The 27,824-nt window shown below is 45.0% G+C and overlaps 1 protein-coding gene across 1 annotated transcript in view; it reads left to right on the top strand.

Annotated features, from left to right (window-relative positions):
* Positions 1 to 27,824, top strand: part of SYN3 (synapsin III) — a 499,918-nt gene that overhangs the window by 9,648 nt on the left and 462,446 nt on the right. The window contains exon 2 of the mRNA XM_070370203.1: positions 25,218 to 25,678. Within this exon, the coding sequence (XP_070226304.1) occupies positions 25,368 to 25,678 (311 nt within the window). The 5' untranslated portion in view covers positions 25,218 to 25,367. The remainder of the gene's footprint in view (positions 1 to 25,217; positions 25,679 to 27,824) is intronic.

Raw genomic sequence — 27,824 nt, forward strand, 5'->3', positions numbered from 1 at the left:
GAAAAGAATCGGGTTTGATGTTCCACAGGCCTGAGTTCAGAGCACCAGTCATTACCTATAGCTGTGTGACTCTGGGCATGTTACCTAACCTCTCTGTGCCTGGCTCTTTTCATGTATGAAAATGGGGCCCATAGAGTCCACCTTGAAGGGTGGATGGAGGATTAAATAGAACTTTTAGAGAGTGCCTGGAACATATAGAGTAGGTGTCCTTTAAGTGCTAATTTATTCCTTCTCCTTGGAATGGTGTTGAGGAGAGGTGGTATATTTTTTCTTTCTTCAATCTCACCTCCAACTTCTTTGCACATATTAGTAGCACTTCTAGATAGCTTTTTAGAAGCCCTGAGGAAACCCCATGTGGCATTACTCTAAGAATGAGGGTGCTTGCAGCCTTGCCCCATCCTAGCTCATCCCAAGCCAGGTACCTAACCAAGTACTGGAAGGCTGCGCTTAGTAGGGAGTTGTTGAGTTAATTCATTTTTAAAACACTGATAGCTTAATTAAATAGTCTGGGCTAAGGCTGCTTTACTTAGGCGCCAAGTGGACAGGTGATTTGAAGGATACTGCAAAGAAGTCAAAGTATGCGGCCAAGTTCAATGCATTAGGAATCTCATCACTAAATGTTCATCTCCTGGGTTTAATCACTGATCATTTAACAATTATTTGTGGAACTCTCATCTTGTGGTAGGCAAAGCCCTAGGTACTGAGGATGTATTGATGAATGGTACAGACAAGATTCCTAGCCTCGTGGATCTTATATTCTGGTGGGAAATATAAAGTGCATATAGATGTGAGTTAGTGATCATGCTATGAATTAAAATGTAAACAGTATAAGGGCAGGGGGGAATGCCATTATAGAAAATTCAGTTTAAGAAGGTCTCTCTGAGAAGTTGACAATTTGAGCAGAGGCATGGAGGAAGTTTGGAAGTGAGTTTTGGAAATATCTGTGGGAAAGAATTTCAGGCAGAGGGAACAGCAGGGGCGCCTCGGGGTAGACAGAGAGACACAGAAGCAAGAGTTTGAGAAGATGTGGCCCGAGAGGTATCTGAAATACCCGCACTGGTGGAACTCATGGGCTGTGGAGAGAAGTTTGGATTCTGTTCTAAGTTGGAGGGTTTTTTCTTTTAAGTTTTACTATTTTTCTCTATTTTCAGCTGTGCTGGGTCTTTGTTGCTACATGTGGCTTCCTCTAGTTGCAGCAAACGTGGGTTACTCTCTAGTTTGCGGTGCACAGACTTCTCATTGCTGGGACTTCTGTTGTGGAGCGTGGGCTCTAGAGCGCAGGCTCAGTAGTTCTGGCTCACAGGCTTAGTTGCTCCACAGCATGTGGAATCTTCCTGGAGCAGGGAGTGAACCCGTGTCCCCTGCATTGGCAGGCAGATTCTTAACCAATGGATTACTAGGGAAGTCCCTAAGTTGGAGATTTTGAACCAGGAGGTTACATGATTTGACTTCTTTCATTCGCTTTAACTTTTTTTAATTGCTATATGGTAAAGTAGACTTTGTGTTGGTGTACAGTTCTATGACTTTTAACAGATGTATAGATTCATGGAACTACCAGCACCTCAGTGAAAATACAAATTGTTTCTTTGTCAGAAACATCCTTCCTGTTCTCCTTTTATAACCATGAATACCCCACTTCTGACATTTGGCAACCACAGCTGTACTTTCCATCACTACCGTTTTGTCCTTTTGAGAATGTCAGCTAAGTGGAGTCATACAGTATGTAACCCTCCGAGGCTGGCTTCTTTCCCTCAGCATAAGGTCTTCATGATTCGTTCATGTTGTTGGGTATATCCAGAGTTTGTTCATTCTCATCGCTGACTAGTGTTCCATTGAATAGACATATCACAGTTTGTCCATCCATTCACCCCTTGAAGGACACTTGTTTCCTTTCCAGCTTTTGGCAATTAGGAATAGAGCTGCTATAAACATTTGTGTTCAGGTTTTTGTGTGAAAATACATTTTTGCTTCTCTAGGATAAATAAATACCTGGGAGTTGGATTGCTGGGGCAGATGGTAAATTTACATTCAGTTTTATAAGAAACTGCCAAACTATTTTCCAGCATGGTTGTAGCATTTTGGCATTTCCTTAAGCAGTGTATAAAAGTTCCCGTTGCTCTGTGTTCTTGTCCGCAGTTGGCATTTTCAGTATTTATTTTAGCCATTCTGATCATTTAGTGGTATCTCACTGTGGTTTTAATATGCCTTTCCCTAATGGCAAACGATGTTGAATATCTTTTCATTCATGTATGTTTTTTCCCTTTTTGTGTCCTTTTCGGTCAAGTATCTATTCAAGTCTCTTACCCATTTTTGGTTGCTTTTGTGTTTTTTACTCTAAAGTTTTGAGTTTAATTCTTTGTATCTTCTTGATGTCAGTGCTTGCTTTATCTGACTGCATCGGGTCTTAGTTGCAGCACTTGGGATCTTTGTTACATCACGCGGGACCTTTCCCTGTGATGCACAGACTCTAGCTGTGGTGGATGGGCTTCGGTAGTTGCAGTGCGTGGAACCCGCATCCCTTGCATTGCAAGGTGGATTGTTAACCCCTGGACCACCAGGGAAGTCCTTCAGTGCTTTCTTGAATATGTGTTTTGTAAATGCTTGCTTTGTTTTTAAGGAATTATTCTGAATGGTGTGTGAAAAGGAAGTTGTAGGGGATAGGGATCAAAATGGAAGGATCAGAGAGTGGACTGTTGCAGTAGTCCATGGGCAGAGATGGTGGTAGTTTGGACTAGGGTTATTGGGGTAGAAGAGGTGAAAAGTGGCAAAAAAAATATTTTAAAAGTAGAGCTATGGAACCCAGTGATGCATGGAATGTGAGGAAAAAGAGGAGTCCGGCATGGTAAGGTTGCTGGAGGTGCTGAGAGTTTAAATATAATTCAGGCATGTTCCCTGCCCTCAAGAACCTCACAGTCTGGTGACAGGAGATGTACTGTAAGCAGTTCGACTGGCATATGAGCAGGTATCTCTCAAAGTCACATGAAAAGGACTTGGGGAGCCCAGATGACAGGGAAGTTGCTAAGAGACAGTGGTGCAAGGCCAGCTCTCTGGGCTGTAGACTTAGTGTGTGTTGGGAGTCAGCTGGGGAGGTTGGTAACAATGCAGCTGGTTGGACTCCCACCTGCTAAAGTAGGAGGCCTATGGTCAGCAAGCACCACAAATCATTCTGTGTTGGTGATTGGCCAACTACACTGTAAGAAACTCCTGGGGGAGCTCACTGGGGTGACTTCACAGAAGTAAGTGTGTTTGAGATGGGGTGTCAGTGTTGAGTAGAAATTCTAACTTGGAGAAAGAGGGAGAAGGGGCAGACAGGCAGAAGGAAAAGCAAAAGCAGAAGCTTAGAGGTGGTAGAAAATAACTGGAGCTGAGAGGAAGTGTAGATTGGGTGATGCTGCTGCTGGTTGACCAAGAGTACATGTCTGTATAGTGATGGGTGGGAGTCCTGTGAATTCGTGTGCTCAGTGAGTCTGAGGGGATTGCAGCAACTCAGCAGCTCCCCATTTACTAATAAGGGGCCCGCCACAGTGAAAGGTACCAAGCAATCCAAGAGTTAGGTGCGCAGAGGGGCAGCTGTGCTTTCCAAGGCTCTTGTGACACAACCTTTGAGGAAAGCTATGGCTTCAGTGGGGCTTCCTAGGTGGTGCTAGTGGTAAAGAACCCGCCTTCTAGTGCAGGAGACATGAGAGATGAGGGTCCAATCCCTGGGTTAGGAAGATCCTCTGGAGGAGGAAATGGCAACTCACTCCGGTATTCTTGCCTGGAGAGTCCCATACATGGAGGAACCTGGTGGGCTACAGTCCCTAGGGTCACAGAATCGGACACAGCTGAAGCGACTTAGCATGCACACACGTGGCTCCAGTGAACGAGCTGGTGGACCGTGCAGAGGTTTGCGACAGGATGCCCTGTACCCAGTCCTACCACGGCCCTTCCTCAAAGCTCACAGACTCTGCATCTCCTTCTTGCACACCACCCTGCCTGCTTTCCAAGGATGCCAGAGCCACATCTTCCTGCAGCTGAACTACCAATTTATTGCACATTCGCTGTGTGCCAAGCTGCGTTCAAAGCACTTTATGTAAATTAACCCATTTCATTCTCACAGCAGACCTCTAGATGAGATAGAATTATTATCTCTGTTTTTGGGTGAGCGGAGTGAGATAGAAAAATGAATGGCAGGCCCAAGGTCACAGTGCTGGGAAATAGAAGAGCTGGCGGGGGTATTAACCCAGGTTGTTCTGACTTCAGAACCCAGGCTTTTAACTGTTACGCTGCATAAACCCTCCAGGGCATCTGCAGAGTATGAGGAGAAGCAGGAGTAGCAGCAATGCCATGCATATCAATAGAATAGCTACAGTTGTGTTATAGAGTAGTGTCACGGTTGTGTTAACGGTGTCGTCTCAGGGTTATTCCACATAGGGACTATTTCAGTGATAAAGTTTCAAGTTATGAAGGTTTTTCTTTTCTGATTTTGGCCTTTGGCTTAAAACTTACTATTTTTATTCTATCTTGTCTAGTTAATAAGAAACAGTATGGTATACCTTTTTTGAGGTTTGAAAGAGTACCACGTGAAACATCACAATACATGTTACCCCTAAAAGTTGCTTTGTTTGGGAATGTTCACCCTTATCCTAGATGACCCTCGATATTATGTTTTTAGAGTTCTTCTAAATCTGTCTTTCTGCTCAACTTTTCCTGCATCCAGTAGATACTCTATTGTCCTCCAGCAAAACTGTGATTTACCGTGTGTTTTTGACTGAAATCGGGGAAGGCAAATGACACTGACAAATATACATGCGTTGTTTCCTAAGCAAGAATCAATAGAATCTGACTAATCACCCCCCCACACACACACACACTTGAATGTGACCCCCATGAGGTCAGAGATTTGGGGTTTTTTCCATTGTTACATCTCCAGCACCAACTGGAAAGGGTTGGCCCATGGGAGGTGTTCAGAAGATACTTGTGAGTCAAAGAAACAGAGTGACTCCATCCCGTATTGTTTCTTCGATGTCCCTAATGTTATAAACTGTTTGAAGACAGGGATTATATCAGATTCACCTCCATACAATCCCATAACAGAGCGAAGGGTTTGTTATGGGCGTGGGAGTGAATGAAAGGGATGCTTTGCTACTCTCTTCATCTGTCTCCTTCATAGACAGACATGCACAACAATCTCCTTCATAGATCACTGTGAAACCCTCCTTCCTGGTCTCCCTGTGTCCATTAGGTTTCCTCCAAATCCCATTTCCATAGCATATAGTGTCAGAATTTTTTTTTTTTTTTAAACACAAATGTGACCACGTCACTGCCCTGCTTAAACACAGCAGCTGCTTCTTGTTGTTTGTCCAAGCTCTTCCACATGGTTCTGAGACCCTTCACGCCCAGGAGGCTGAAGCTCCAGCTTCCTCTCCCACCATGGTGCCCTTTCACGTTATCTCCACTGCTTGCCTCCCACACAGTCTCATGCCTTTGCCTCCAGCAGCTCAGGGGTCCTTCTCCATCTCAGCTACTTGAGGTAGGATCCAGAGAGGGGAGAAAGGCTGAGTTCTAGCCTGACTCCTAGCCAAGATTCCTCACTTGACTCTTCTGTAAAATGGGATGTCTCCTGCCTGGGGCGGGGTCTGGGGGGCTGTGGGATCACTGGATTCTTTCCTCCACCCCTAACCCCCTTCTGCAAGGAAGAAGATGCTGAAGCACTGGGGGCAGGGGAGCCGTGGGGGCTATTTTCATGCCATGTTCTGAGGCCTGTGAAGGTCTCCTTTCCTGAGAAGGACTCTGTCTCCAGACAGTTTCAAACCCCCCAGGAAAGAGTTTGAGAAAACCTTTTTGTGATTAAAAAAAAAAAAAGTAAGTGGAGGGGAAAGAGAGCACTGGTGGGCGTGAAGGCGAGTCCAGCATTCCAGCAACAGTTGGACCAGCGAGCGCAGCAGAAATGACTGTTCTGTGTGGGGGCTGGAGGCCCCACCATGAACATCTCCATCCACGCTGTGCAGAAACCTCCCCTGGTCTGCCAGTGCCAGCAGGAGAGAACCAGAGGGCCGAGCTCTGGAAGGAGTCACGGCGGCTGCCCGGGGATGTCTCGGTGGAAATCTGATGCCAGGATAGGAAGGCTGTGCTTCCCGTGGGCGCGTCCCCCTGCCTGTCACATGTCATCAGTCCTGGGGTATCATAGTGCCTGGCCTGCGGGGGCATTACTGCTGCTTGGCTGAGGCCAGCCGCTTCCCCAGCTCAGTTGCTCCTGAAGAGAGAGGAGTAGGGAAGAGAAACAATCAGACACAACTCGTGGTTAAAGGCCTAGACTCTGGGATCAGACCAACCTTGTTAGACTTCTTCAGCTTCTCTGCTGTGTGACCTCAGGCGAGTGACTGAACCTGTCTGAGCCTCGGGTGCTTCAGCTCTAAAATAAGGATACTAGAACCTTCCTTGTAGGATTACTAGGAGTATGGGACACAGTGAAGGTGCAGGTAAATGCTCAGCTGAGTGTCTGACATGTAGCAAGAATTTTGCCCATATTACTAATATCAGTGGAGGCTGACAAGCATTGTTAGAAATCAGGATAAGGGAAGGCAGAGAAAGAAACCACTTTTCTGTGTCTTGCATCTGAGTTCTTCAGAAAATGTGCATCTGAGTTCTTCAGATCTGAGCTCCTCCTCTTAGAAATGAGAGAAACTCTTGGGTGGAGAAGTGACGGAATGACGTGTGGGGCCACATCCTGACCCCACACTGAATCATGCTGACTACTGGGCAATTTATTGTGCCCTTCTGGCCCTCAGTTTCCTCTGTGTGAAAAATAGATAATAACGAGATTCACATTCGGACTAATTGGTTTAATATATAAATAGGGCTTAAAACAGTACCCGACACACAGACAGCATTGTATAAATACTATTTATTACAACAATATTTATAATATTGTTGCTGTTGTATTTTATTGTTACTGTGATTACTGTTAATGTTATTGCTGTGAATTGCTATTATTCTTATTATTACCATTACTGTCATTTTTATTGTTCGGGTCACACAGGGAGTCCGTGGTGGTAGCTCCCACCTCTTTTAGTGAAAATCTGTGCTAGCGTTGCCCTCACCTGCTCCTTTATGCGAGCATGAGGCTGCCGGGTTCTCTAGCCTGCGAGAGCAGGGACAGTGTCACCATAATTGCAGCTGAGCCCACTGTTCCTGGAACTTTCTGAGCCAGTGCCAGGACTCAGGCTCCCGAAGGTGAAGGACACTGCAGAGGCTGCCAGAGTGCTGCCTGGTAGGTGTCAGGCTCTCATGGAGCACTCCATTGATACCGATGTCAGGATTATTGGGAGGAGGGGGGCCAGCAAACCAGGGTATCACGTGGTTGAAGGGCTGCATCTGGAGATAGACTAGACTGATCTAGTACATGATGTCCTGCCGAGTCCTGAAATCCCTGAGCCTCGGTTTCCTACCTGTAAAATGGGGCTAAGAGTTGTATTTGCTTTACAGGGTTATGTGAGGATTAATGAAGTAATGCTTATAATTAGATTAGCTCAGTGCTTGAGTAAGCAGTCAGCCACGTAGTGGTTACTAGTATTTTTAATTTAGGAGAAAAGTGTTCCCTGGAGAGGGTGAAATGAGTAGTTGGCAAGTAGGCACTAAAAGCCCGAGAATCTTGTATTTTAATAGTGATATTGGTGGAGTCATTTAAAAAAAAAACAAACAAAAAACACCAGCTGAAGACTTGGTGACCTGGACTTGCCTGGCCACTTGAATGCACACAGGTAAGTCTCTTCCTTGTCCATACCTGCCTTCCACATCAGGCAACAGAGTCGTGAGAGCAGGGGTGTCATGGTGCGTGGTTCTGTGTGGTTTCACAGGCATCCCCACCTTCCCAGGTCCAGCCCCTCCAGATAGTTGTTTCTGTTGGGATATCGCCCACACCCTCGTTGGGGTCCTGGGATCCTGGAGTCCTTTGACAGAGGATTACCAAGTTCTCAGGGTGCCAGTCTTGCATCTGAATCTTATGTGAGGTCTCAGGAGAGGGCTGAGGGGGTCTGGTCTGGCAGGAAGTAAAACCATTCCCAAGATAAAGAAGATGCCGCAGGAGGGTGGAAGGAGATTAGGGGTCCAGGGTGAACAGGAAATGATCAGAGAAGAGCTCTGGGACAGTGGCATTGGACTTGAGAGCTGGATGACAAGGCCGAGCTGGGAAGAACATTCTGGGCAGAGGGAATGGGCAAAGGGAACAGCATGTGCAAAGGCCTGGGGGCAGGGGATGGTGCTGGGGAAGGAGGCTGGCTTGTTTGGGAAACAGGAAAGTGGGTGGTTTGATGCAGAGACTGAGTGAGGGAAGGTCCCAGACGATGTTGGCCTGCAAGCTTTGAAAGAAGCTTGAATGCCATCCACAAGGAGGGCACGATACTGGATGCTTGGGGCTAGTGTACTAGGACGACCCAGAGGGATGGTATGGGGAGGGAGGAAGGAGGAGGGTTCAGGATGGGGAGCACATGTATACCTGTGATGGATTCATTTTGATATTTGGCAAAACTAATACAATTATGTAAAGTTTAAAAATAAAATTAAAAAAAAAAAAAAAAGGAGGGCAGGAGTCAGAGCTGGGGAGCAGGTGGGGAGACAGGGAGGCCAGAGGAGAGCTTCTGGTTTGGTGCAGGAAGGCAGTTTGGTACAGGTGAGGGATGAGGGCAGCTCACACACTGATGGTGATGGTGATGGTGATGGTGGAGTTGAAAGAAGTAGATGGATTCAGAGGCTTCCTTGGGGATAAGAGCTGGTGGTGGCCTGGATGTGGGAGGCTCCACAGGGAGGAATCCTAGCATCTCCCCACATTTCTAGCTTAAACCACTGGATGGGGTATCTGCTGAAATGAGGAAGATGGAAAAGGGACAGTTTGGGTAGGGGTGAAAAGTGAAAGTGTTAGTCGCTCAGTCATGTCTGACTTTGTGATCCCAGAGACTGTACCCTGCTAGGCTCCTCTGTCCCTGGGATTCTCCAGGCAAAACTACTGGGCTGCATTGCTATTTTCTTCTCCAGGGGATCTTCCCACGGATTGAACCCAGGTCTAGCTGCATTGCAGGCAGATTCTTTATTGGGTGGGTGAGATGGCAGGAAATCAGGAGTTTGGGTTTGGACCTCATAAATTGAAGATGCCTCATAGCACGCCTTTGCTCTGCGGAGTGAACTTGCTAAATTCCTCATTAGAGCAGCACCTGGCCACCAAAAGCACCGCCAGCCTGGCCGTCTGCCCTGAGGAAGCTCGGGCGGAGGCTGTGGGAGCTGAGTGACCGTGATGAGTGCCTCAGTGGCTACTGCCTGGGCCCTCTCTGTGTCTCCCGGACTGTTTCTGTCTTAATCTCTGTCTGTGTCTTTCCCTGTCTCTCCGTCTCTGTCTCTCTCTGTATCTCTTTGTCTCTCTATCTCTCTCTCTCTCTCTCTCTCTGTGTCTCCTTTTTTAAAATCTATTATTGGAGTATAATTGCTTTGCAATGTTGTGCTAGTTTCTGCTGTGCAACAGTGTGAATCAGCTATAGGTATACACATATATGTCTTTCTGTCTCTGTTTCTCTGTCTCCCTCCTCACCTGTGAATACCTTCATCCACATGTTCCGAGTGACTGGTGTTTCCCTCCGTGTCAGCCCTTCTTTTGTATCCTCAGGTATGCTGCAGACCTGAGCAAGCTTCCCAAAGGTCTCCTTTGTCTCTAGGAAGGTTCCTTATTTAGCTCCATGAGTTTTCTGACCCAGTGCACGGGAATGTGGCAGCTGGTTCCCAGACCTTGGCCATGCTGGCGTCTCTCCTTCACTCTGGGTACCTGGAGCTGCCTGGCACCATCTCTAACGCCAGACTTGGTCCCTACCCCACACCCACAGTGATGGGTGTGTGCCAGCCTCTGCAGGGTCACAGAGCCTTAGTCCTCATCAGTTGGTGAGAATAGTCAGGAAAGCCTCCTCAGAGGAGAAGGGGATGAGCTGAGTCAGAAATAACCAGCTGGAGGACATAGGAAGGCAAAGGGAAGGTCGTGCCAAACAGAGGAGACAGGGGTGTGACACCACTGTGTGGGAGGCAGGGCAGAGAGGAGGGGGAGCCCCAAGGGCATCTGTGTAACTGAGCTAAGGTGAAGGCGCCCAGGAAGACAGATTCCAGGCTCACAGAACCCCAAGGGACCATGATGTGATAAAAAATCAGTAGATCCCAGACAGACCTGGGTTTGGATCCTGATACCGTGAAGGGGCAGTGCTGCCTAGTGGTTACCGCGGTGCCCACCAGAGCTGCATTGCCAGGGTGTGAATCTCAGCCCTGCCCCTTGTCAGCAGTGTAACTCTGAGCTTCAGCGTCCACATCTGTACAGCACGGGTGAGAATAGCACACCTGCCTCATAAGGCTGAAGGAAGGATGCGTGAGTTCATAGGGACAGGTGCTTAGAGCAGTGCCTGACAGTCTGTAATGATCATTTATAAACTGAACACATGTCTTGTTGTCATTGGACTTCAGTTTCTTCTTCTGTGAAATAGGGATGATTGTACTTCCTGGGCAGGGTGCTTGTGAGGCTTAACCACCATCTGCAGGCATCTACCTGCAGTCCTGGCTCCCCACAGGGACTCAGTCAGTGGCAGCCACCACCACCAGCGCCACCAGCACCACCACTATCATGGTCGTTATGCTTCCCTGGCGGCTCAGACGTAAAGTGTCTGTCTGCAATTCTGGAGACCATGTGCGATCCCTGGGTCAGGAAGATCCTCTGGAGAAGGCAATGGCACCCACTCCAGTACTCTTGCCTGGAAAATCCCATGGACAGAGGAGCCTGGTAGGCTACAGTCCATGGGGTCGTGAAGAGTCGGACATGACTGAGCGACTTTACTGTACTTTCACTTTCATACTTCCGTGTCGGCTGGTTTGGCACAGAATTCTGGCTCACTTACTCCCTTGCTCTGCCTTGCAAACATCACGGATCACCCAGCCTGGAGACTGGAAATGAAGTGCTGTCTAACAGGGCCACAGCAGTCCTGGAAGCCTGCCTGCCTTTTGCTGGGCAACAGTGATTCAGGTGCTCTTCTGGCCATGCTGGCAGCTGTGTTGTCTGCTTTTTCCCAAGTGATGCAAGAGGCCAACACAGGGTACTCCCTGAAGCTGGTGCAAATTAGCATCACACAGCTGACTCTGGGCCCGACCCTGACAGGGATACAGCTATGATCAGCACAAGGAGATCTCCATACCATTCCCCGCTCTGTTTTCTCCATTCACTTGGAGTTGAGACTGGAGAGGACAGGACAGGTTCCTGGGTGTCACGGTTGGGTTCCCTGTGTGGCCCTGTCTGTTTGTTATCTAGTCTTCATCTTAGGAAGGCAGCATGGGGTATTTAAAACTGGACCCAGTTTAGAATGAAAAAGCCTAGAAATGATATTGTGCAATATGTCTTCCAAACCACTTGTGGTTTTTACTTTATTTTACAATAAGTTAACATCACTAGACATTTCCTTAATTTACTTTGAAGGGCACACCATGGGCAGCAATGAGAGGGGCCAAAGATGACCATTTAGCTCCAGATTTCAGCTTGTTTGTATTTTTGACAATGACCTTCAGAGGAAAGTCTTGATAAATCAGAGACAAGCCCATGTGACTGTCAGATAATACCAAGCCTGTGTCCAGTCTTGTTTGCTAAATGTCAGTATTCACGTACATGAACATTTTTTGTGGCATTTCTCTATTTGGATATATGCCAAGGTGCGGAGGGTGATTTCTTTTTTTTTTTTAATTGATTTTTATTGGAGTATAGTTGCTTTACAATGTTGTGTTAGTTTTTTCTATACAGCAAAGTGAATCACCTGTCCATATACATATATCCCCTCCTTTTTTTAGTTCCTTCTCATTCAGGTCAACGCAGTGCTACAAGTAGAGTTAAGTAGAGTTCTCTGAGCTGTACAATATGTTCCCAATAGTCATCTGTGTTATACATAGTATCAAAAGTGTTTATGTGTCAATCTCAGTCTCGGAATTCCTCCCATTCCTGGACGCTTGTGCTCAGTCACTTCAGTGCTTGGCCACTTTGGTGGTGTGTCTGACTGAAGCACAGTGTCTGACTCTTGACAACCTTATGGACTGTAGCCTGCCAGACTCCTCTGTCCATGGGATTCTCCAGGCAGGAACAGTGGAGTGGGTTGCCACGACCTCCTCCAGGGGATCTTCCTGACCCAGGGATCGAACCCACATTGCAGGCAGATTCTTTATCCCTGAGCCCCAGGGGGAAGCCTCCTGCCCAGGTGGGTTCTAATAACCTACAAATCCTGTCTCCAAAGCCCCAATTCTTGGCTGGGGATCCACAGTGTCACACCTGTGGGAACCAGAGTGTTGCTTCTCACAGGAGATCTGGGCCCCTGTGAGTGGATATGAACTCATCAAAGACAGCACACACTTTCATGTAGCTGTGGCTGGAACAGAGCTCAGAGGATGAAAGGCCCGGCGGATCTGTTATGTGGAAATGGAGCTGTTCCCTCGGCAGATGCGTGTTTGACCTTTTTTTCAGGAAGTTAAGCATCTCTTAGCTCTGCAACTTGAGTGGCACACTCTTTGAGTTTGAAGGCTCACCCACACTGCCTGTGCTCATCAATATATGGATGAAGCTCAGCCCATGTTGTCTCCATTAATTTTTAAACTTTCTGCCCAGGCAGAAGGAGTTTTAAACAGTTGTTAATTACCCAAACTCTGGTTCCAAGTGGGGGAGGAAAAAGAAAAAATTTTCAGCACTCATTGAGCCAAAGATAGAGAGAATTTATGAGTCTTGGTATTTCTTCGTAGAGAAGGAGTTAACTAAAAAAATGAAATTGGTTATGCCTTCCTGTTACTCCAGGTGTGGCCCAACTTAGGCTTTTATGCATCCACTAGGATGGCTGCTTCCTCTTACACAACTACACATTTAGTCTTCGCAGACAAAAGATAAGGAGGGTTTAATTTTGTTCCTGTTATTTTAAGCAGGTTTACTCAACAAATATGTATCGAGCCCCTATTATGTGCTAGGCACTTTTCTAAGTGCTGGAGATACATCAGTGAACAAATCAGAAAAGAGTCTCTGTTCTTTGGGGGCGTACATTCTATCAGGGAGCAGAGAACCAACAATAAGGAAAGCAAAAAAGTAGAGTATGTAGTTTATAGAAGGTGATGCATGCTTGGGAGAAAGGAACAAGTGGAGTAGAGTAAGAGAAATCCAAAGAAACAGATGGTTTAACCTCAGGTGGTCGGGAGAGGCCTCACTGAGAAAGTGACATTTGACCAAAGATCTGAAGGAGATGAGGGAGGAGCCATGCAGGTATCTGTAGAAAGGATGCTGCAGGTGAAGGAACAATGAGTGCAAAGGCAACTGATGATCAGGAGGTTCAATTACTGGATTTTTTTCCCCCTAATGTTCTAAGAAATGTACCAGGCCTTGAATATTCCTTATCTGATACCCCATTGTCAGAGAGCCAGGTATCAGCCCATGAAACATCATGCCAGCAACATTTACAGTGCAGTTTAAAGGTTAAAAAGCAATTTCCTGTGGATCGATGGAACTGTTCTCTACCCTGGTTGAGGTGGTGGCTTCATGAATGTGTTAAAATGTACTCCCCAAAAGTCAGTTTTACCCAGCATTAACTTAAAAACATGAACATGTTGAAAACCAGTTTAGCGCATTTTATTTCAGTCTGCTTAAAGAAATGTGGAATAGGGAGGGCAGAGATTAGCACCTCCATTTTGCAGACCAAGAACCTGTGGCCAAAATATTACTAAGCTGCCAGAGACAGTCTGGGCTTCCCAGGGGGCTGAATGGATAAAAAATCGTCCTGCAATGCACGAGGTGCAGGAGATGCAAGTTTGATCCCTGGGTCAGGAAGAGCCCTTGGAGGAGGGCATGGCAACCCACTCCAGTACTCTTGCCTGGAGAATCCCATGGACAGAGGAGCCTGGCAGGCTATAATCCATAGGGTCACAAAGAGTCGGACACAACTGAAGTGACTGGGCACAAGAGGCAGACCAGGTCTCAAAGTCTGGTCCATTCAAAGCCTGTTCTCGTGTTTACAGTATCTCGTCTGATACTGCAGACCCTGACACACTGCATCCCAAACAAAAGTGGACCACGCTGCCAGACCTCCTGGCAGTGGGAAAAGAGGCAATGGAGTTCCAGAGTCCTCAAGTTTAAGCTTAAGGCTCATTGTCTCTGTCCAGCTGTGTCCAGCACCAGAGTGCTAAGGCTAGGGTCATCCCTAGTTGGGGGTCTTACACTTGAAGAATCCTTTTTTTGTTTTCAGTAAGGCATTGTTTTTTTAAGTGTGAGGTTCACAACAACTTGCCAGCAAGGTAGAAAGATTTCCTTATACTCCCTGCCCCATCACATGCACAGCCTCCCCCACTATCAACATCTCCACCAGAGTGGTACATCTGTTACAACTGAGGAATCAAAATTGACACATCTTAACCACCCAAGGTCCATAGTTTAGAGTTCACTCTTGGGCATTCTATGGGCTTGGACAAATGCCTAAGGACATGTATCCATCATTATGGCATCATAGAGAGGATTTTCACTGCTGTGAGTATTATACTGTAAGTATTTTCACAGATCTTCTGTGCTCTGTCTCTTCATCCTCCCACCAGTGTCAGATCTCATCCCCCCCCCCCACCTTCCCACCCCCTGCCATAATCCCTGAAGCCATTGACCATTTTGCTAACTCCATAATTTTGTCTTTTATAGAATGTCATATAATTGGAATCACACACAGTACATGGCCTTTGCAGATAGACTTCTTTTGCTTAGTGTGTGGTGCTCAGTGGTGTCTGATTTTTTGAAACCCCATGGACTGTAGCCCGCCAGACTCCTCTGCCCATGGAATTTTCCAGAGAAGAATACTGGAGTGGGTTGCCATTTCCTGCTGCAGGGGATCTTCCCGACCCAGGGATCCAACCTGCATCTCTTCTGTCTCCAGCATTGGCAAGTGGATTTTTTACCACCGCGCCACCTGGGAAGCCCCTTCTTTTGCTTAGTCACATGCATTTAAGGTTCCTCTATGTCTTTTCATGGCTTTTATAGCTCATTTTGTTCTGATTTTCTGGAGCTGGTCCTCAACGAGGGTCCTTCTGCTCAGTATTGTTCGAGCAGCCAGAATGAGCTCGAGTTTGGTTTAGAGGCAAAGGAAAGGTTAATCCTTAAATCAGAGGGTGGAGAGGCGCAAGCTTGTGCACTAGAATACACGCCTCTCAAACACGCCACGGGCAGGGCAGCTTTGTAGAGTTTTTGTCCACATGGAGGGAGGCGGAGTTCTTGCCTGGCGGCTGCCGCTGTACTACTCCCCACTGTTCAGATCAAAATGTGGAGCTCAGTGCTTCTGCACCTGGCCCAGTGTCACCATTTAGAAGTGAGGTGCGAGAGCAGTGCTGCTGCACACGGCCCTCTGCCGCCATCCTGAAGTGAGGTGCCGAGTGCCGCCATCTTGAAGTGAGGTGCCGAGTGCCGCCATCTTGAAGTGAGGTGCCGAGAGCAGTGCTTCTGCACACGGCCCTCTGCCGCCATCCTGAAGTGAGGTGCCGAGTGCCGCCATCTTGAAGTGAGGTGCCGAGTGCCGCCATCTTGAAGTGAGGTGCCGAGAGCAGTGCTTCGGCACGCGGCCCTCTGCCGCCATCCTGAAGTGAGGTGCTAAGTGCCACCATCTTGAAGTGGGGTGCCGAGAGCAGTGCTTCTGCATGGGGCCCTCTGCCGCCATCTTGAAATGAGGTGCCGTGTGCATTATCTCTGCACACAGCCCGCCAAGCTCTGAAGCGTAGGGTGCAGCCACTTTGTACTGGGAACCCTGGGCTGAAGTGCCGGTTAGGGGGCTTGTGCAGGCAGTTTCCTGTGAGCAAGTGAAACTAGACTAAATGCAAAGGAGAAAAAAAGGTTAGACTTGACTTTATTAGGCAGATTCTGTTTTGATTTCTCAGAAATTGTTAATGGACTTTGCCAGTGAGTTTCTTCCTAGTACTAAATATTCACTTGCCTGGATGTACCACGGTCTATTTATCACTTCTGAAGAACATTTGATTTCTTCTGAAGTTTGTGCAATTATGAATAAGCATCGTGGTGTAAACATCCTTGTGCAGATTATTTTTGTGTGTGGACATACATTTTTTAGCTCCTTTGGCTAAATACCAAGGAGCATGATTGCTGGATAGTATGGTAGGAGTTTATTAAGTTCTATAAGAAATAACCAGACTTGCTTCCAGAGTCAGTGTTACCACGCCTTCTCACTGGCCACAAGTGAGGGTTCTTGACGCTCCACATCCTCGTCAGCCTCAGCTGTTGCCGGTGTTCCAGATTTGGGCTATTCTCATAGGTGTGTAATGGTATCTCATTGTTATTTTAATTTTCATTTCCCTGCCAACTGTTGATTTGGGGCATCCTTTTGTGAGCTGATTTGCCATCTGTGTATCTTTGGTGAGGTCTCTGTTAAGGTCATTGGTCCATTTTTTACCTTAGTCTGTGAAACAGTGATAGTATTGATGGAGGGGAGGAGACAATATTAAAGATGTTTGGGGGGACAGAATTGACAGGACCCGGTGACTGAGTGGCTGAAACTGCTGAGGCATAAGGAGGAGCAAAAGGTGAGATTCAAGTTCTGGCCAAAGTGAGTCGATGGTTAGTGGTACTTCTGGGAGGAAGGGAGGCCAGGTACCAAAAATCATCTGAGAATGAGCACAGAAATGAGTCTGGGTGTCTGAGTCAGTGAGACACCGGTGCAGAGATGTCCACTCTCCTGAACAGTTCATGATCAGTTGCTTATCTTCATAATCAGTAGCTGGTGCTGCAATGGGGCAGTTCTCCCTCTATGGAGTTGTTTATGCTTTGATGCAAAACCTGCAGCCATATGATTTATACCGTATTTCTGTTGTGTGGCTCCATTAACAAGTGAGAAGTCTCCAAGCTTTTAAAACCTTCACAGAAAAGTCTTCCCACCAGCTACAGTCTCCAAGAAGTAAGCCTGCAAAGTTGCTTGATATTGTTGTTGTTGTTCAGTCACTCAGTCGTGTCTGACTCTTTGTGACTCCATAAGCTGCAGCACACTAGGCTTCCCTGTCCATCACCAACTCCAGAAGCTTGTTCAAACTCACGTCCATTGAATTGGTAATGGCATCCAACCATCTTGTCCTCTGTCCTCCCCTTCTCCTCCCGCCTTCAATCTTTCCCAGCATCAGGATCTTTTCTAATGAGTCAGTTCTTTGCATCAGGTGCCACAGTATTGGAGTTTCGGCTTTAGCATCAGTCCTTCCAGTGAATATTCAGAGTTAATTTCCTTTAAAATTGACTGGTTTGATCTCCTTGCAATCCAAGGGACTCTCAAGAGTCTTTTCCAGCACCACAGTTTGAAAGCATCAGTTCTTTGGCACTCAACTTTCTTTATGGTCAGACTCTCACATCCGTACATGACTACTGGAAAAGCCATAGCTTTGACTCTACAGACCTTTGTCAGCAAAGTGATGTCTCTGCTTTTTAGTATGCTGTCTAGGTTTGTCATAGCTTTTCTTCCAAGGAGCAAGCCTCTTTTAATTTCATGGCTGCAGTCACTGTTCACAGTGAATTTGGAGCCCAAGAAAATAAAAGTCTGTCACTGTTTCCATTTTTCCCACCATCTATTTGCCACGAAGTGATGGGACCAGATGCTATGATCTTCATTTTTTAAATGTTGAGTTTTAAGCCAGATTTTTCACTCTCCTCTTTCACCTTCATCAAGAGGCTTTTTAGTTCCTCTTCACTTTCTGCCATAAGGATGGTGTCATCTGCATATCTGAGGTTATTGATGTTTCTCCTGTCAGTCTTGATTCCAGCTTGAGTTTCATCCAGCCCACTGTTTTCACATGGTGTACTCTGCAGATAAGTTAAATAAGCAGGGTGACAATATAAAGCCTTGATGTACTCCTGTCCCAGTTTTGAATATGTTGCTTTATGACATGTTTTATTTTTCTGTCTGGTGTGCTTCCCTGGTGGCTCAGACAGTACAGAACCCGTCTGCAATGTGGGAGACCTGGGTTCGATCCCTGGGTTGGGAAGATCCCCTGGAGGAGGGCGTGGCAACCCACTCTAGTATTCTTGCCTGAAGAATCCCCATGGACAGAAGCTGCAGTCCATGGGGTCACAGAGTCGGACAGGGCTGAACAACTAAGCACATGTGGTCACTCTTGCCCTCTAGTGGCCAGTGGAGGCATAGCGTGGGGCTGAGCCCTCACTTGGCCTCTCCTGAATTCTATCCCAGAAAGATTTTATCCCAGGGTCTTCTGACCTTTTGTTCCAATTTCTTTCCTTCCAGAATCTCCCTCACTCCCACCTGGTCCCACCATCAAATTAAGTTTGTCACTGAAGAGATATCCAGTGTCTAGTGGCACAGGAAATCAGTGACTCACAAAACAGGAAGACACCTTGCAAATCATGTAATCCAACTCTCTTCTTTTATACCTAAGGACCTAAGTGATTTTAACAAGCTCCTAACTTGGCTGCTGCATCCATATATGTGCTCTTCAGTCTGTTCTCCACACAGTGGCCAGGTAGATGAGATTATGTGTGTCTCTTGCTTATAATCATCCAGTGGTTTACTTTTCACCCTTGGAATAAAATCAGAATTATTTTCAAGATGGCCCTTCATGATCTGGCTCCTTTCTAGTTCTCTAAACATTTTCTTATAAAAATCTTCTTCTTATTTTCTGATTAAGCTGGCCTTCCTTCTGTTCATCAGATGTGCCTAATACTTTCCTACCTCAGGGCCTTTGCATATGTACTTCCCTTACCCTTTATCCTTACATCTCGGCTTAAAGGTCACCTCTCAGAGAGGCCTTCTCTGTTAATCTCTATAACAGCACTCTGTGTATTGCCCCAGGCCATGAGTTTTTGTTCATTATCTGCCTCCCTTTACCAGATTATAAGCTCCCCCAGGGCCTGCAGTGACAGAAATTACAGAATGAGTCTTTAATGAACACTGGAGTTGGTCAAAAAACATAATGCTTCTAAAGGTGGTGAATTCCTGCCAGTGTAAGGTTGACCAGAGTTCCTAAAGAAGAGATTGTTAAATAATCTCTAAGGTCCCTTCATCTCTGTTTGTAAACTTTTCTATCCAGTATTTGAAAGATGGAAGATGTTCAGATCCAATAATTGCTCAGTAGCTTGTGTTGGACTAACCCTGTCACAGATGATAGTTATAAATTTTGGATAAAGTATTTGAAAGAATCTGAGATTTTTGGAGAGAAATAAAAAGTAGGTGGGATCTGGAGGAGATTTAACCCTTGAAAAAAGGCACCTTCCCCCACTAAGTGAGATTCACATTGATGTGGCTCTTCTCTGTAAAGCACTCCCCAGTCTATATGGCAGGGAGAAGCTAGAACCAGAGCAGGAAGCTGCAGTTTTATTGATTTGACAGGAAGCAGGCAGAGTCTGGGGCTTCCCAGGTGGAGCTAGTGGTAAAGAACCTGCTTGCCAGTGAGGAGATGTAGGAGACATGGGTCTATCCCTGGGTCAGAAAGATCCCCTGGACGAGGGCCTGGTAACCCCTCCAGTATTCTTGCCTGGGAAATCCCATGGACGGAGGAACCTGGCGGGCTATAGTCCACAGGGTCTCAAAGATTTGGATGGGCCTGAAGCAGCTTAGCAAGCACACATGCAGAATACAGGCTATCAGAGTGTCTAGAAAATGAGGAAATCTAAGGAGATGTCTCCCAATCCATGCTCCCAATAAGATCAGCTGAGGCCTCTGTGAAAACTGTATTCCAGTTCAACCCCTCCTTCTGCCCATTTGTGCTTGTCATGCTTGCAGTTGTTAATCATGGAAACACACTCCAGTAAACTTTCTGCTTCCAAATCATCCTGGCAGAGTCAGTTTCCAGGGGAACTTGACTTAACAACAGTCTTAATTGATGTTTATAGAATGTTGTACCCAGCGGCTACAGAATACATGTTCTTTTCAAGTGAAAATGAAGCATTCATCAAGATAGACCATGGTGAGCCATAATATTAATCTGAGTGGATGTCAAAGATGTTGAAGGATTAAACCCCTATAGACTATGTTCATTAATCATGAATGAATCATATTAAAAGCAATAACATTACAATATCTGAAAAAGCACTGGAGTTTGAAAGTTAAAGATATGTTTAAATAACACATAGATCAAAAACAATTAGAAAGAAATAATTTTAATTGAATGATAATGTAAATATAACATGTCAGATTTCTGGATTCAGCTAAAGTGGTGCATGGAGGGAAATAACATTGCTTTAACTGCTTGTATTAAAAAGAAGAAATGTTTAAAATTAATGGTATATTTACATCTTAAGAATGTAGAAAAAAGAGGAAATTAAAAATCGTAAACCCAAAGTAAGAAGAGAGGAAGTAATGAAAAGCAGATATAGGTGAAATAGAAAACAAATAATAGAGAAAATATAAAAAGCTGCAAGTTGTTTCTTTAAAAGATTAATGAAATATATAAATTCTTAACACAGATTAATCAAAAAGAGAAAAAGCAAATGACTAGTATCAGGAATATCAGGGAAAATTACTACAGATCTTGCAGAAAATGAAATGTTAAATGCTATGAACAACTTTATGCCAATAAATTATACAATTAAAATGAAATGGACCAATTGTTTGAAATCATATATTGCCAATATTGAAATAATAAGAAACAGAGAATATGAATAGATTTATAAAAGCATTTGAGGTAATTGTTAAAACCTTTCCAACAACAACAAAAAAATCAGCCCCAGATGGCTTCACTGTTGAATTCTGTCAATAAATTAAGGGGGAAAAGAACCCCAATATTACACAAACTTTCAGAAAATTAAAAAGGTAGGGACACTTCAGAATATATTGTGTAAGGTCAGCATTATGCTGGCACCAAAACCTGGCAAAGACATTGACAAAAAAGAAAATCACAGACCAGATTTCTCATGAATACGGACGTAAAAAATCTTCAACAAAATATTCTTGGCTTGAATCCAGCATTATATAAAGAGGGTAATTCACTATGACTAAGTGGGATTTATCCTAGGAATGAAAGATTGGTTTAGCATTTGAAAATCAATTAATGTAACTCACCACATTAAGCAAATACATGATTTTTAAAAACCTTGTTGTTCAGTTGCTAAGTCGTGTTTGACTTTTTGTGACCCCATGGACTGCAGCATGCCAGGCTCCCCTTCTCTTCACTATGTCCCAGAGTTTGCTCAAATTCATGTCCATTGAGTCAGTGATGCTATCTAACTGTTTATGTCATTCTCTGCCGCTTTTTTCTCCTTTTGCCTTCAGTCTTTGCCAGCATCAAGGTTTTTTCTAATGAGTCAGCTCTTCCCATCAGGTGGCCAAAGTATTGGAGCTTCAGCATCAGTCCTTTCTGTGAATATTCAGGATTGACTTTTCTTTAGAGTTGACTGGTTTGATCTCCTTGCTGTCCAGGGGACTCTCAAGAGTCTTCTTCAGCACCACAGTTTGAAAGTATCAGTTCTTCGCCACTCAGCCTTCTTTATGGTCCAACTCTCACATCCATACATGACTACTGGAAAAACCACAGCTTTGACTATCCAGACCTTTGTTGGCAAAGTGAAGTCTCTGCTTTTTAATATTCTGTCTAGGTTTTTCATAACTTTGCTTCCAAGGAGCAAGTGTCTTTTAATTTTATGGCCGCAGTCACCATCAGCAGTGATTTTGGAGCCAAGAAAATAAAATCTGTCACTGTTTCCACTTTTTCTCCTTCTATTTGCTGTGAAGTGATGGGGTCAGATGCTGTGATCTTTGTTTTTTGAATGTTGAGTTTTAAGCCAGCTTTTTCACTCTCCTCTTTTACCTTCATCCAGATGTTCTTCCCTGGTGGCTCAGAGGGTAAAGCGTCTGCCTGCAATGCAGGAGACCTGGGTTCGATCCCTGGGTCAGGAAGATCCCCTGAAGAAGGAAATGGCACCCCATTCCAGTACTCTTGCCTGGAAAATCCCATGGACAGAGAAGCCTGGTAGGCTATAGTCAATGGGATGGCAAAAGAGTCGGACACGACTGAGCGACTTCTTTCGATGCTCTTTAGTTCCTCTTCACTTTCTGCCATAAGAGTGGTATCATCTGCATATTTGAGGTTGTTGATGTTCCCCTAGCAGTCTTGATTCCAGTTTGTGATTCATTCAGCCCAGCATTTCGCATGATGTACTCTGCATATAAGTTAAACAGAGTGACAATTTACAATCTTGTATTACTCCTTTCCCAATTTTGAACCAATCCATTGTTCCATGTTCTGTTCTAATTGTTGCTTCTTAACCTGCATACAGGTTTCTTAGGAGACAGGTAAAGTGGTCTGGTTTAAGAATTTTCCACAGTTTGTTGTGATCCACACGGTCAATGAAGCAGAAGTAGATGTTTTTTTCTGGAATTTCCTTGCTTTCTCTATGATCCAACAAATGTTGGGAATTTGATCTCTGGTTCCTCTGCCTTTTCTAAATCCAGCTTGTATATCTGGAAGTTCTGAGTTTACATACTGTTGAAGCCTAGCTTGAAGGACTTTGAGCATAACTTTACTAGTATGAGAAATGAGCACAATTATACAGTAGTTTGAACATTTTTTGGCACAGCCCTTCTTTGGGATTGGAATGAAAACTGACCTTTTCCAGTTCTGTGGCCACTGCTCAGTTTTCCAAATTTGCTGGCATATTGACTACAGCATTTTAACATCATTTTTTAGGGTTTGAAATAACTCAGCTGGAATTCCATCACTTCCTCTAGCTTTGTTTGTAGTGATGCTTCCTAAAGCCCACTTGACCTCGCACTCCAGGATATCTAGTTCTAGATATGACCACACCGTCATGGTCATCTGGGTCATTAAGACTTCTTTGTATAGTTCTTCTGTGTATTCTTGCCAACTCTTCTTAATCTCTTCTGCTTCTGTTAGGTCTTTACTGCTTCGGTCCTTTATCATCCTGTCCTTGCATAAAATGTTCCCTTGGTATCTCCAATTTTCTTGAAGACATCTCTAGGCTTTCCCATTATATTGTCTTCCTCTACTTCTTTGTGGTGTTCATAGAAGAATGCCTTCTTATCTCTTCTTGCTGCTCGCTGAAACTCTGCATTTAGTTGGGTACATCTTTCCTTTTGTCCCTTGCCTTTGGCTTCTCTTCTTTCCTCAGCTATTTGTAAGGACTCCTCAGACAACCACTTTGCCGTTTTGCGTTTCTTTTTCTTTGGGATGGTTTTGGTCACTGCCTCCTGTACAGTGTGATGAACCTCCATCCATAGTTCTTCAGGCACCCTGTCTACCAGATCTGATACTTGAATCTATTTGTCACCTCCACTGTACAATCATAAGGGATTTGATTTTAGGTCATACCTGAATGGGCTAGTGGTTTTCCCTACTTTCTTCAATTTAAACCTGAATTTGCCATAAGGAGCTCAGATCTGAGCCACAATCATCTTAATTAATCTAGAAAATCACTTCACAAATTCAACATCCATTCGTGATAAAAACTCTAAGCCAACTAAGACTATAAGGCAACTGTCCCAACCACTATGGGAGGGTTTTGGACAGTTTCTTAAAAAGCAAAAACATATGCCTGCCCATGACCTAACAAATTAACTTCTAGATATTTTCCCAAAGAAAAAGTCAGTCCCTCAACCAGTCTCTCTCTCTGTCTCTTCACCCTGCTCTTTCCCCTTTCTTTGTTTCTCTCTCCACAAAATTACTTAAATAGAACATCCTTAGAGCAATTCTATTCAGAATTCCCACCCCAAACTGAAAACATTTCAGACATCCCTCAAAAAGAGAATGTAGTAACAATTTGTAGTTATTCATCTAGCAGAACACTACTCAGCGATAAAAGAGTGACTTGTTACATACAACATAGCTGAGTCTTGAAACCATTATGTTGAGGGAAAGAAGCCACGCAGAAAGGAATAAAACACAATCACATTTATATAAAGTTCAGGAATAGGTAAAATTAACATACGATGATAGACATCAGCAAAGCCTTTATCCATGAGGACACATGGATTGCTAGAAAGGGACACAGGACAACTTCCTGAGGTGACCGGAGTATAAAAAATCTTATGCCAGCATATACATATATCAAAACTCCACGAGCTGTACACTTACAGGCTGTGCATCTCTAAGTAAATTTTACCTCAGCAAAAACATAAAATAATCTTAAAAAAATAAAATATAGGTGGGGTCGAATTGCATGATTGAAACCATTTTTCTCAGTGAGAAATTTTGATCTTAAATGAATAATTTGGTTTTTTAAAACTTATTTTGCTCTGTTTGGAAAAGGACTTCATTTGTTTAGTAACCTGCTGGGCTGTCCTGACAAAATTTCACAGACTGGCTTAAACAACAGAAATTTGTTTTCTCACAGTTCCAGAGGCTGGCAGTCTGAGGTCAGGGTGCCAGAATGGATGGTTTCTGGTGAGAGCTGTCTCCCTGGCTTGCAGACGGCTGCCTCCCCGTGTGTCCTCACATGGCCGAGGAATAGCAAACTCCCTCTTGTCTTTTTTTATGAGGACATTAATGCTCTCACGAGAGCACCACCCTCATGGCCTCGTCTAACCCCATTACCTCCAAAAGAACCCATCTCCAGATACCAGCATGTTACTGGTGAGGGCTTCAACATACGGATTTGAAGGACACAATTCAGTTCGCAGCTGTATATATTCTAGAAAATGTGGAAAATACAGGTAACTGGAAAAAACAAAAGCCCGTGTAGTCTGGTGATGCAGATATAGTCACTGTTAACATCCTGATGTCTTTTTCTTTCCCAAGTTTTGTTATTTCAACTTTTATGTGGTTGTAGTCATTCTGTATCTATAATCTTATATCACGATCTTTTAAATTAAAACATGAAATTTTTTCTGCATGACTAAAATCCCTTTTTAAGTACTTCTTTTTAATAGCCACAAAAGGTTCCGCTGGATGTGCTGTAGTTTACATATTTGTTATCCTGTGGTTGAACGTTGGAAGACTTTCCAGTATTCTGCTAGTGTAAATAATGCTGTGATAAATACATTTGTCCAAGAGGCTTTTTCTGTAACTCGGATTGCTTTCTTGGGGTAGAATTCCAGAAAATGGAAATTGTAGGTTAAAAGGGTGTGCTCTAATTAGATGTTGCCAAATTCCTTGCCAAAAAGATGTCCTACTTTGCACTGTCCCCAGGAGCAGGGCAAGAACGGGCTTTATTGGTTTGCTCTTAAGAGGCTGAGGTCGTTTCCACTAATGTATTTCTTGGCCTGTTTCCACAGGTGAAAAAAAAGACCGCTGTAGCTGACTTGTGTGGGACTCCCTTGGCTCTTTTGGCCCAAGACCCTACCACTCCCTGTCCCTGGCAGCCTGTATTCTGGGCCTCACCTAGACAGCCCGAGTGGGAACAAGCCATCTCGTCTATCACAGCCATGAATTTCCTCCGGCGGCGCCTCTCTGACAGCAGCTTTGTGGCCAACCTGCCTAACGGCTACATGACGGACCTGCAGCGCCCAGACAGCTCCACCAGCTCACCTGTATCCCCCGCCATGGAGAGGAGGCACCCTCAGCCCCTGGCAGCCTCCTTCTCCTCTCCAGGATCCAGCCTTTTTAGCTCCTTCTCCAGTGCCATGAAGCAGACCTCACAGGCCCCCTCGGGGCTGATGGAGCCTCCGGGTCCCTCCACGCCTGTTGTTCAGAGGCCCAGGATCCTGCTGGTGATCGACGATGCCCACACAGACTGGTAAGCAGCAATCTGCAGTTGCCCTCACATAGGGGCAGGAGAGGAGACGGGGCTTATCTCACTCTTGAGGAAGAGAGAGGGGAAGAGCTGTGCGAGACTCTGTGGTATCAGAGACTGGCAGGAGGGAAGGACATTAATGCCAGGCACCACAGCAGCTACTTTGTGCCACACTCTGTCCAAAGGGCTTTATATTTAAGGTCTGCAGTCTCTCACTTGCAAATCCAAAACCCAAAAAGCTCACTAGAAAATATTTTATAGCCCATTTGCTAGCAAAGCGTGATCTGAAGGAAAGTTAGACTGTAATAGTCTTCATTGTACCACTCACTGTGCTTGTTCATATGATTTGCTGAAAACTTCTTAATACATTTGATATGGGCTACTGCCCAGGGCCCATAGGAAGTTTTATATAATATATGGTATATGTACTGTATTACTTTCCTAATAATAGAAAACGTTAAAAAATCTGAAATAACTGTGGTAAGTCGCTTAACCTCTTTGAGCTTCAGCCATGCTCCCTCATTGAGTGAGGTTGCCATGAGGGTAAAAGAAATCAACAAAAGTCCACAGTCCTTAATCTCAAGGGACCAGAGTACCTGAGTTTGCATTCCTACTCTTCCATTGACTGGCAGTCTGGTTCCAGAACCTGTCTTAACAGGACAGCAAAGGTGGGCAGAAATGATATCCCTTCCAGTCTCTTCCCAGGTGTGCCCCATCCTGATAGACGGGAAGCATCCTGGCTGGGGGGCAGAGACTGGACACATGTGTCAAGGTCATTGTAGCAGTAGTTCCACAGGTAGTTACTGAGCACTGATCGAGTGCAAATAACAGCCTTCAGTTCAGTTCAGTTGCTCAGTCATATCCGACTCTTTGCGACCCCATGAACCACAGCACGCCACAACCCCTGTCCATCACCAACTCCCGGAGTCCACCCAAACCCACGTCCATCACAACGGTGATGCCATCCAGCCATCTCATCCTCTGTCATCCCCTTCTCCCGCCCTCAATCTTTCCCAGCATCAGCGACTTTTCCAGTGAGTCAGCTCTCATAACAGCCTTAGGTACTCAAATGAGTAATGAACAGGCCCTGCACACAGGAAGCTGAATGCAGGTGGAAAAGAGGTCTCTCTTTGGAATTTTTGCTAGAGAAGATACATATTATCAGTCCAGTTGGAGACATAGAATTTGCAGTCCAGGAAGTAAACCTAAATATGGAGACCCGGAGGCACCCCATTTAGGGCAGTTCTGGCAATGGACCCATGGATGGCCACGGGGGCTGGAGGGCAAGGTTTCCTGTGTGTGTCTCCAAAAGCCACCATAGAGTAGGCACAGAGTCAGCATCCAGTAAGCATGTATTACATGAAGCAGTTAATATATTCAGTTCACTGAGCATGCCAGTGCTCTCTTATTCTAACATGGATGTGTGTGCTCACCTTCATTCCTTGAAAAGTGAACTCAGGCTGGGAATGGTTGAGCCTGTACTTTGGAGTGGGAGGTAATTATAGTTTATAACATATTCAATGCAGTCAACATTAAAGCATGTTCAGTAGGTTCAGACTTTCGCCTTTTATTTTCCTGCTATGGAATCACTTCATCTTAACCAGGATGGTCGGGTGCCTGGCCTCTGTTCTGATCTATTCTGAGTTGTTTTCAGTGATGCTTGAAGGGTCTTACATGAAGCATTGTTCATCTCTGCCTGTGAAGTTATGCAGAGCATCATATTTAGATTCTGAGCCAAGGGGTTGATTTCTGCAGAGGTGTTGATTTCACTCACCCCTGCCTGTGCAGTCCTGCTGCCTATCTGCCTGGTAATCAGAATGCCTACATGGCTTTTGCAGTCCTCTGTTTCTCTTTAACCCAACTTGACCTTGATTTTGAGTGTTCTCTGTTGACTGCACCATCTCTGGTTCAGTCAAGGTTTGCCATAATATGGTCTTGGGAAGCGGTATTTGTCAAAAGCTTTACTTTTTGTATGGATCCTGAGCTAATAAATGGCAGCAAGGTGAAGTGGTTAAGGATTCAGACTTCAGAACTATCTGCATTAAATCTCTACCCCATAATAGCTATATGACCTTTTAAAGTTACTGCATCTAAATGGTAAAATAGTACCTACCTGTAGAGTTAATATATGTAAGTACGCTTGAAATCT

Source organism: Bos mutus, chromosome 5, assembly GCF_027580195.1.
Source record: "Bos mutus isolate GX-2022 chromosome 5, NWIPB_WYAK_1.1, whole genome shotgun sequence".
Classification (NCBI taxonomy): domain Eukaryota; kingdom Metazoa; phylum Chordata; class Mammalia; order Artiodactyla; family Bovidae; genus Bos; species Bos mutus.